Source organism: Taurulus bubalis (assembly GCF_910589615.1).
Source record: "Taurulus bubalis genome assembly, chromosome: 16".
NCBI lineage: Eukaryota > Metazoa > Chordata > Actinopteri > Perciformes > Cottidae > Taurulus > Taurulus bubalis.
Window position 1 is genome coordinate 21,768,213 of NC_136604.1, and position 11,635 is coordinate 21,779,847.

At 44.1% G+C, this 11,635-nt stretch overlaps 1 protein-coding gene across 1 annotated transcript; it reads right to left on the reverse strand.

Annotated features, from left to right (window-relative positions):
• Positions 1-694: 694 nt before the first annotated feature.
• On the reverse strand, positions 695-10,482 carry LOC306748722 (protein FAM131B-like; the record flags this gene model as incomplete). The annotated part of the gene is made up of 6 exons (XM_079231934.1): positions 10,386-10,482; positions 6,880-7,098; positions 5,732-5,872; positions 3,582-3,761; positions 2,638-2,807; positions 695-847 (listed from the first exon to the last, which is right to left on the reverse strand). Exons 2-6 carry the CDS (start codon positions 7,082-7,084, stop codon positions 695-697), a joined length of 849 nt encoding a protein of 282 aa, XP_079088060.1. The 5' UTR covers positions 7,085-7,098; positions 10,386-10,482.
• Positions 10,483-11,635: the final 1,153 nt, after the last annotated feature.

An 11,635-nucleotide genomic window follows, 5' to 3' on the forward strand; every position in this document is an offset into this window, starting at 1 on the left:
ATCCACAGTTCCAATTTAATTCATTTCAATTGCTGAAGTACCGTAACCCTTGTGAGAAGAGGCGTGTTGTTTTACATAACACAAATAAAAAAAGATTGTTACGTTTTAATAATTCCGAAAGCTCTTTAACATGCCGAAGCGATTAAAAAAACCTTCATAAGTACCCTTTTTTTTGGCTGTCATTTTTCAATTTCTGAACCGAAAAACATGGTTTTTGGACTGAATGTGCTTCCTAACGTGTGGACGCTTGTGTTTATTGTCATTCCCATTGCATATGTAGATGCTTTAGGTCGTAATATTTCTAAAGATGTGCAGTTTTACTCTGTGGCACGATGGGAAGGCACCGAACAATACAATTTAAAAAAAACTTGGGGAGCAATCGAGGAGCCATTTTTGGGGAATCTTGCTCAGACTCTTGATTTTTGATCATATTAATGCAGAAAATAAGTTATTTTCTATTTATTTGTTATAAAGGCAAGGAGTTGCGGATTCGTTAAAGTCGTGTAAATCCACCGGTCAAAAAGTGCATGAACCCTGCACAGCGTTAAATGCAGAACACGACGTGACGGTTCCGTGTCTGTCGTTGCCTGAATGGAGACGCCCGTCCTGCTCGCCTAAGACACGCCCCCAGGCGCCCTTGCAAAATGTAAAACCGCCGTCTAGTCCGCAAAGTCTGCGATCCGACCATTTGGATTCAGCGGGGTGTGCCTACGTGGTGAGCCTCGCCCTGCGCCGCTCCCCACAGGTCAGCCAGCCGGGGGTGGGTGGGAGGACCGAGGCTGTGGATGGTGCTGTTGGGAGTGGCTTGGAGGGAATGGGAGGCGCTATGTAGCCTGTGCTCCATAGGCTGTAGTCAGAGATAGGAAAGGAAGAAAAGACAATTAATGAGGTGTTACTGTGAAATATGCTTCTTTTTTTTAAGTATTTTCAAGGGGGTGGAAAGCAACTTGGCCTGCTGGCCGCATCCCTTAATTTAGGAAAACCCTTTTTGTTTGTCTTTTGGAATTAAGAGATCTCCGCCCACGAGAGATTTAAATACACGGCAAAGATGAGCTGTATTCTTCCAACGTTTTGTTGAGGAAAACTTACTTGCTTCTCGTCACAAATAACGGTCTCTTTCTACTCTTTGAGCCCAAAAATGGGGACCCTTTTATATCAGGTCACAAATCAAGAAAAAAACATGGTTTATATCCCCAAAAAACATGTTAGGTATCAAATTAAACATAAAAATCAGAGCTACAATAATATATAATCCCCATACACAACCTCTAAACACAACTCAAACAATAAATAGGGTTAGGGGCTACATGATGAGTCAGAGAAAGTGGGGAGATGTCTTAGTTTCTTTCACTCGGAAAACGGACTGACTGATTGAATGGCTTTATCATATTGTAATGTAATATATTCAATAGTCTCCTTCGGAAGAGAAGCCATAATAATACACACACAAAGCTAACAAGCTCATTTCCACCGTGGTCTCGGATCAGCGCACCTTTTCTCAGACACGGTCCCTGACCTTTTCCAAGTTATTATTTCATAACCCTCAGTCACTTAATGAGCTCTGAGACGTTCCAGCGCTGCAGCAGTCGGCGAGGCAGAAGACGTCTTCGGGTGTCACGGCTCATCATGACTCACTGCATTTGCAGAAAACCCCAAAAAACAACAGTCTGAGAGCTGGAAGTCTGCAGCTATTTTACACCAACAAAGAAAGGCGGCACAACCAGTTTACGGGAACCGACGCCTGCCGTTCATACGTGAAGCTTATTCCTTCTTTTTATTGTTTTAACCAGTCTGACGGAGATGTAAAGGCCTCTCCAGAGCCAGCGTTTGGTTTGGCCGTTCTGGGCCACCGTAGAAACACAGTAGATCAAGTCACCAGATGCTTGGTTGCACATGATTGTACATAGAAATACAACTGACGTTTATACGGAACAGTCAAATTGAACAGTACACATAGAAATGACCATCCTGCTACTTTGATTTGAATGGGAACATACGTTGTACTCCTATTTCTATTATTATACATCGATTAATATAGTTATGCATGCTGTATTCCATAGATGCCAATAGATCTCCAGAAATCCTACACACTGCTCTGTAAAAAATACATTTTTGAGTTTCCTAAAACTCAAAAGCCATAAAAACCTCAATCGTGCATTAGTTGCATCTTCAGTCAGTCTGAGACATTCCCCCACTGTTCCCTGCAGCACCATTATTACGAGGAGACCGTTGTTATCGAGTAGGAGGTGGAAGAAATGTCAAAAATACATCCGGCAAAGGCTGCTGAACGCTGGAAGAATCAAACTGCTTTGTTGTCCGTTGCTGAGGAAGCTGAGGGAGCTCAGCCGTGTTTCCTAAGTCCAGCAGGACAGGTCAGCTGGATTGCCATAAACTGACCAAATGTGACCAAAGTTGATGCTGCTGTTGAGGCATTTAACACATTCTCGTGGTGCCATATCAATCCAGTCCAAACGCAGCAATACTAACCTTTTACTTGAGTTAACACTCCTTCTCTTATTATATGTATGCAGTGCTAGTACTCTAGTACTGGTGACATTGAGTCAAATGTGGATTCCCAGCTGCTGCTGCTGGTCGATGGCAGAGCGGTGAGTCAGTGAGGGGCTCGGCACTACGGACCTGTTGCTGCTGGTACTGCAGCAGCTGTTGCTGGTACTGGTGGAGGTGCTGCAGCTGGTGCAGCTGGCTCTGCTGCTGCAGGGCGAGGTGAGCGTGGTGCTGCTGCTGCAGGTAGCCGCCTACCGTGCTCTCGAAGCCCTCGCCGGGCGTCCCCGCCGCGCCGCTGCCACCTGGGGACAACCACAAAACACTCACTGTAAAGTTCGCGCTATAAGCCGCTACTTTTTTTCCTCAACATTGACCCGTGCGGCTTAAATATCGATGCGGCTAATCTGTGGATGCGGTACAATACGGCTTCGCGCTAGTTTCGCGCTAGCTTCGCACTAGTTTTGTGCTAGTTTCGCGCTAGTTTCGCGCTAGTTTTGTGCTAGTTTTGTGCTAGTTTTGCGCTAGCTTCGCGCTAGTTTCGCACTAGCTTCGCACTAGTTTCATGCTAGCTGCTCCGGCAGAGAACCAAGCGGGGTAGGGGGTGAGAGGAGCCGCGGCGCTAGTAGCAGCTGCTGCCGCCAATGTTTGAGCTCAAGTAAAGAACACTGAGGTAGCTGGTCCCGCTACCTTCGGTGGTTGTCTGGGAGCTAGCTGCAGCAGCTAGCTAGTAGCAGCTGCTGCCGCTAGTAGCTAGCCCACTGTTTGAGCTCAAGTAAACAACACTGAGGTAGCTGGTCCCAGACAACCACCGAAGGTAGCGGCACCAGCCAGACTCGACGCTCGACGCGGGCAGCAGGGACGCGGGCACTAGCAGCAGCGCTAGCAGCAGCGGTAGCAGCAGCGGTAGCAGCAGCGGTAGGAGCAGCGCTAGCAGCAGTTTACAAACCGCCGCAGCTTGCTTATGATTAAATACAACTTTTTGGTTTCATTTAGTAGATGCGGCTTATAAAAGGGTGCGGCTTATAACCCGCATTTTACAAATGTGGTGTTGGACCCGCGTTCAGAGGCCGTCGCACGGGGGAGGAGCTTCAGATCTTCACCGGTGGACATGATGTAGGAACCCGCGGCGGGGGACGCCACGCCCGACGGCTGGCTGGTGATCGGGTCCCAGGCGTCGGACGACGACAGGCAGAACAGACCCTGTGAGACGTAGGTGTGAGGCCAGACGTCCGCCGAGGAGTGGTGGAGCACCTGGTCTGTAAGACGGAGGAAACAAAGAGCAATGAGGTGGATTCCTCTGCTCACTTAGAGATTTAATGCGTTTCCTGTTGAGCTAAAGTCACGATTCACATTCTTTTTCCTTCTTTCTTTAGATACTTAGAGGCGTCCGCCTTTACAGAAGTTAAAGTTTTGAGCAAATAAGGAAAAAACATATAAAATACACTGTTATAGAGAGACAAAAAGCAGTAGATCGTATAAAGAAGAACTTCTGACCCTGAGTTGTTGATTCAAACAGTTACCAGTGAAAGCGTCACACAAGTGTAAGTTTTAAATGCATTTCATCTTTGAACGGACAGAAAGACAGAATAGTTTGTTTTGTTTTGACCTCTTTGTCGTTATTCAGCCTTTCCTGGGGTTTCCTAATCTTGCCCTCTTCCCTTCCTTCCTCTCCGTTGATATCACCCTAAACCGAACAGACATCTGATCACCTGAGGCTCAAACCACAATTTTGGATATGAGTTTGTTTCGCCAAACGTATTCAGCTTTATTCATCCGAGTGTAAAGCACATATCTTGTTCATTTCCAACTCGTCTTTTGGGATGTTTTTTTCATACATAACTCTCTTAGCCAAGCGCTCGTGAGCATCAGGACGTGTCCGGATGTTTCAGAAATGACAGGCTGTCATCTGGATCTGTCATTTGGGAGTTTTTGAGCGAGTGCCCGACAGCAGTGAAAGGCAGAAATGTGCAGCTGTGTGGCCGCCCTCCAAAAGCCCTTCACAGCCGCTCGGCAGAATAACCGACTCGGCTGTTTTTAGTTTCCAGCAGGGCTCTTAATTCACCCCCAAACTGTGCATCTCTGCACAATAAACTCACAATACTTTACTGTGTGGTCCAGATACGTAATGATGGAGTGTTGAGAGCTTAACCCTCTGGTGTTCAAGGTCATTTTCTCGATTTTACATGATTTCTTAAATTCACTTTTTATAAGCACTTCATATGATACATGCTCATGTGTTACATAAAAAATTGCAGAACAATCTCAGCTCTATATAATGATGCACCAATGTCATAAAGCACAATTGTAAAGAGATAATTTGGCCCTCGATATTGGAAATTCTTCATATCTCTTGTGAAAACATAACTTTACTCAGGTAGACGAACTGTCTTGGTGATGGAAATTGGTTTACCAAAGGTCTTAGGTTCACAAAAGCAGTGAAATATATGAATAAAATGGTAGATACATGTAAATAAATGTCTAATACCAAATGTTGTATTATCGTTGATTGAGTAGAAGTGATGTCTGTCACTACTTTCATCAAAATGAGAGAGGGACTGAGATAAAATGGGAACAGTTTTAGTTTTCAACCAAAATATTTACTATATGTTTGAGTCAAAATATGTAAAAGAAAACCAAACTATTTATTATGTTTACACAATGTGCATGTTTCAGTTTCGTTTTTGCAAGAACAGTTTTCAGAACAAGAACAACATGTGTACTCTGTATGCATATGTGTGATATGGACTGTTTACCAGCGCATGGTCGTGTGTAAGGTGGGTTATTAGGTCTGTTGCCAGTCTTTTTGCAGCGTAGGTGGGTGGGTAGGTCCTTGGGGATTTCCTGAGTGTTCATTGGTTAGTTTCACACAAAATGTCGACGGACACCTGAATCGACAAATCACGGTGAAAGGCGGCGCTCGACTCAAACTCCACAGGCTGCGAGCTCCTGTGAGAGACACGTAGGAGCTCACAGAGCAAGGGGGGCGGGAACTCAAGAATCTGGCGCATTCAGGAACAGCTGATTCATATTTCTGTGCTGTTTTTTCGCGGAGCTATTAATAGAAACATCCCGTAAACATCATAATCCGACCTCAGAGGGCTGAAGTCGTGTTTTTAACGTATCTGTCATATAGCGGTACAACTACACAATGTCTCCTCCTCTTCCCTGGCCAGCAGCCGTGTGCAGAGCGCTTTAAACCGGTTTAAACTGGTTTAACTGGCAGTACCTCTGCTGGTGATGCTCTCCTGGTTGACCTCGCTCAGGTGGGCCACGCTGCCCTGGTTGGACCCGGCTCCCATACTCTCCCCGTCCATCGAGTTCCAGCCGAACAGAGTCGCCTCCGAGATGGCGAACTGCTGCATGATGCCTGATGAGCGAGAGCCGTGACAATAGAGAAAGCTTTTAACTCACATTTAGAGACAAATCCCAGTCAAAGCTTTGCTAACACACACACAGAAGTTAATTAGGAGCAGAAGAGAATACAAAGTGTTTCAGCCCAAGCTGTGAATCTGTAAATGTTGGAAAGACAAATATATGTGTAGAAACAACAATTATTAATGTAACGTTGCTAGATGCACCAGATGGGCCCGAACCAATCTGTTTTTTTTTTCAACACTGCTACCAGTGTGTCGCAAATATTCATATTCAAGAAATAAAATGCCAGTGGCGAGACCCGCGGTGACTCTTTCTGGGTCGAGAAAAAACATCGAGGCGTTGTACGTTTCTGCAAAGCGAGGAAACGTTGCATGACGTTGTATTTGATCGAAAAGATCGGAAGAGATCGGAAGTTTTGTGCTAGAATAAGAGTGTGTATATTATATAAGTATATAAGAGTATAAGAGGCGAGTAAGTCCACTAAGGGCGGGCTTTATTATAACCTGTTTTTCACAATTAATGTCGTATTTTACCTCTTTATTTTTATTATTTGAGCGATCTTGAAATGTCACAGATGCTTTTTGGTTTGAAAAGCATCTGTGCTCACCAGGAAATGGTTATCACAAGAGAGTCCCACTCTGAATACATGGATGGATATTAATTAAAATGGACGTTTACAACATGGAGAAGATAACAGCAATCTACAAACTGGAACATTTTTGGGATATTGGGAAAAATGGGTTACATACGTAACACCCCATAGACCTGATTTTAATTTCATAAATCAATGAATGTACAATAGAGAAATGTCACAGAAGCATCTGTGACATTTCAAGATTCCTCAAATAATAAAATCAAATGCAGATGAACCCACCAGGACTGGTTCTCTACTGGTTCTCTACTGGTTCTCTACTGGTTCTCTACTGGTTTTCCACTGGTTTTCTACGTTGTATTCATACCTTTCGGTCAGCGCAGCGTGTGACCACTCGGCTCCCTCACCTGCAGCAAAGCGAGCCTCCTTCTCGCCGTCGCTCAGGTCGCTGTAGGCGTCGTTCTCCAGCCGCCGCTCCTTCTCCCTCTGCAGGTTGGTATGGCCCATGCTCCCCAGCGGCCCCGCGGTTGGTTTGCCCCAACTCTGCCACTCGATCATGTGGGCCACGCGACCCTGGGCCATGGCAGTGGGCTTGGTCACTTTGTCCTTCATGGAGCGAGACACACCTAGGACAGGTATGGAGGACACACACACACACACGCACACACACACTGTCAGAACTACTTCTGGCCTCTGTGGTTGATGACGCCTCCAGCTGAGGCTCTGGGGAGAGACGTAGAATGATAATGAGAAGCTGTGTAATGTTGTGGGGAAACTAAACCATAATAAATAATGCCAGTGGGGTCATAAATGTTCTGGAATGGATGTGACTCGGCATGAGGACAAGACCTTGCAGCCAGTTTGCATGAATAGTATTTTTTAAAAATTTAATTTATTTATTTTTTTTTGTCTGTTTCCCCTTAACGACGTGCTTCATTCTCACACTCTCACATCTGCTCGCTGCAACCTCTGCCTCGCCTAATGAGCCCTCTCCAGCTGGAGGAGTCGGGGGTTCAAGCGCCTCGTGCCTGGAGAACACAGCAGTGAGTCTGTGCCTCCGTCATGTCCTCCACAACCTCAGTAAAAACATTTTAAATGCGTATTACTTGGATTCTAAGCATCAAAACGAGTCGCCGCTCGACATCTGTTCGTCTCAATCGCATCGTAATCTGATGTTTTAAAAATGATAACGATGCTTGTGACTAATATGGATGAGTTCCTGGAACTCAACAAATTTACTGTGAAAATGAATAACTACAAGAATCGTCTGTCTGCCGACCACTTGGCGTTCAGACAAAGACGTTCAGCACATCGACCCCGCAGGGATCGAATTAACGGAAAGTGTCAAATATTCCGGTTACTATACGACTGAAGAGCCTATGAGTAACTCTGGAATAATCGAATAAATTACCGCTATACGACAATGCAGATCTTTTTAGGTCAGAGGTCACGTGACTCGAGCGCCACCGCGGTGACAAATTGGACAGGGTTGCCTGCGCGCTCGTTAAGAGTTTGTTGAATTGAACAGCGAGGGACAAGGATGACTGCCGAAACGCCGAGGAACCCACGTTAATAATTAAAGCCATTACTCATCTCTCGGGTAAACGGAATAAATGAGATTCATTAGACTTTCTGTAATTAAAAACGTGTTGCAGAGAACCGAGAGAGGCGAAGTAATCCTTGAGTGTAAACACGGCGATGAGAAGGATCCGCTGGCAGAGCTCTGCCCGATTAAGATGCAAATACGGGGATATGTACTCTGAGTTAAAGGCCGATCGATAAAAAAATTCAATTAAAATCAAACAGGCGTGAATAAACAAGAGACTCTGGAAGTTGCTCCCCCCGGTCCGGGGGGCAACTTCCACACTGAGTTATGGATAGAAACAGTTTTCCCCTGAAGACAAAGAGCCAATCTCATTTGAAAATCAAACACTCCCTGCAGAGACTAATTGGGATGGAAATAGGAATGGAAAGAATGGGGATGAGGGAGGGTGTTGAGGGGCCTTGGCTATTCAAAGACATATTTAAAGTGCACCAGACACACAAAAACAAACCAAAACACAGACACACTGGAGGTGCTACACTCAAACACCACAGAGCACGAGGCAGCGGCCGCGTGAAGCCACGACACAAATATACCGGACCACCAGCACCACGGCACCACGGCACAGACACACTCCATGTCCCAACACACCTGTGGAGATGCTTCAGTAGGGCATTAAAGTAAGTAATCGCACTTACTTTAGTTTTCTTTGAAATCAAAAGATCTGATTGGGTTTCCATCAATGACTCCGCAAAATGTGTCTGTCATTGACGTCTGCTGTTGACATCAATGGAAGAGAAGGGGAAGTAGGAAGTGATATAGGAAGGGGCACCCACAGGGTGACCATGTTGGTTCCAAGCTCCTCCTCCTCCTCCTCCAGAGTGAAGTTGTCTGTTGAGGTTCGGTTTACAAAATCCGCCGTTTACGGCAAAGGTGACAAGATCATTCCTGGTTTTCTTTTCCCAAATGTGTCGGATGTTTTTTTGGGGGGGAACCAAGTGAATGTTGTTATTGTTGTACATGTTGAGTTAAATATAAGTGGCACCTTTGGCATCCTAATAGCATCGAAGTTTAGGTATAAAATGCAAGCAACAGCTGGTTTTATTCTCTCTCTGATGTTTAATAAAGGGATGAAATACTCCAAAAATAAACAAAATCATGACCAATCCCAGAGTTGAAGCTAACTAGCAACCTTAAATATTGACTATAATTTATAATAAAACTGATTACGACTTAAGGGAACCACATTTACGTATTTTTTGACGTATCAAAAATTGACGTTCCTTATCAAAGTGTAGGCAGGAGATTGGGATGAATCGGTCAAACGAACACGGGACTTTCACCCAGGAGACCGCTGTTCGTGTCCCGTGTGAAACCACCTTAGTATGTAACTAAACTCAAATAACAAACTTACTTATTTAAACCCAAACCATCTTTAAATAAAAGTTGTTTTGTTGCATAAACAAAGGAATTCACGACAAAGACGTCACTCTGTCTCCGTCGAGTTGTCAACACTCAAAGGCCGGCACGTTGCATTGCTGGATGGATATTGCGTCACAATTGGTCCAGAATTATATATTTTTTTAAACTCCATTCTGCAAAGTGTAATGAATGGTTTGGTCACACAGTCTTTAACGCAGCTAAGCTAATGCTAAACGACCATTTCAAACACGACCAATACTAATGAGTTGAAGAAGGTTCACAACACAACCAATACTAATGAGTTGAAGAAGGTTCACAACACAACCAATACTGATGAGTTGAAGAAGGTTCACAACACAACCAATACTAATGAGTTGAAGAAGGTTCACAACACAACCAATACTAATGAGTTGAAGAAGGTTCACAACACAACCAATACTAATGAGTTGAAGAAGGTTCACAACACAACCAATACGAATGAGTTGAAGAAGGTTCACAACACGATAACAATACCAATAACAACAATACCAATATTATCTTAACTTAATACCCATTGCACTGTTGTTGTCGTTGTCATTGATTGTTGTTTGTCTCGTATAAGGGTTGTATAATGTATAATGTTCATGCACCTTCCGCCAAGAAGAATTCCTCGTTTGTGTAAACATTCCTGGCAAATAAACAGATTCTGATTCTGATTCTAATTAGTTGAAGATGGTTCACAACACGACCAATACTAATTAGTTGAAGTTGGTTCACGTGCCCCATTTACTCTCGTAAATAACCATCTGAGTGACACACGGGAAGAAAAACTAAGAATGATCTTTTACACAACGGGAAGTTTGACCCCCTGTTTCTGCTCAACAACGACGACTTCACCCTCGATCCTCCTGGAGCACCTGGAGGCAACATGGGGGATGTTTTACCATCTACAGCAGCACAGACACACACCTGACACACCTGTCAGAGAGGACTTAGCCAGGGCACCGATCCCATAGGTCTGGGGGGGCTTCCTCTTGAGCCGGGGGAGAATGGAAGTCGTGTCCTCCATGGACGACTAAAGAGAGAGGGAGGGAGGGGAGGATGGACAGAAGAATAAAGAGACAAAGAGAATGAAAGAGGAGGAAAGAAAATGCAACGTGACAGGTAAAAAAAAGACAAAATAAGTGCAGATGATAGAGAGAAAGATAAATGCAGGAACGATAAAGTAGAATAAAAGAAATGGAGGTGAAGAGAGCAGATGATTGAAGATTCAGGAGACAGAAGAAGAGAAGGGAGGTTGTAATAGAGGGAATAAGAAAGGAGGGTTAATTATTCAAACACCTTGTAAATGTCTTACAGGGGTCATTGCTTGAAAAGAACAGAATCATAGATATTTATATATATATATATATATATATATAAATATATGAGACTCAAAGTAAAGTGGATGCTTAAGTGGTGATTCAAAAGCAATTTAAATGGACAACAGATAGTCTTTGGCTTATAATTGTCTGGTTGATGATATGAGACAGTTACTGGTGGATGTAAGTCGTGTTTTAACTAGCAAGGTTTAAATAGAAGCGGCACAAAGATCAGATAAACAAGCGAAAGAACAGTCTTAAAATATATACAGTGTTAGAATTGTGTGATATTCTAAGGTTAAATTTGCGTATTAAACGTTTGCCACACGTTGACTCAGATAACAGGAGAATCAGGTTAACGGCAAACCGATCGTGTGATTTTTTTTCTGCCGTTTTGCTTCCCGGCGCCGGTCAGCGCTCACGGGAAACCAACAAGCAAACTAATGAACACAGAGACCGGCTCCTAATGAGGTCGTCCCAACAGATGATTACAGCGGGAAATGCTGTGGGAGGAGAAAATAACATGTGGGAGTTTTGGGAGGAGGGAGGGGGAGGGGAGGGGAGGCAGACTGCATGATGTAATCTGCTCAAATAACTCAAATCATATATATATATATATATAACTGTTTCATGACACATTCTCACTCCCAACAGTGCACTTCAAGGTACCCTTCTGTTTTTTGGGGGGGTTTGTAGTTTTGAGCAAAATATTATTCATCCAGGAGAATACCTTCGGAATGTAGAATCTCGTTTACAAGTGTTTCTTGGATTCGGTGGCAGCGTTACACAGATAACAGACTTAAAAACAAAACAGTAATAGCAACAAAATAAAATAAATCAAGCGACGTTTCGGGGACG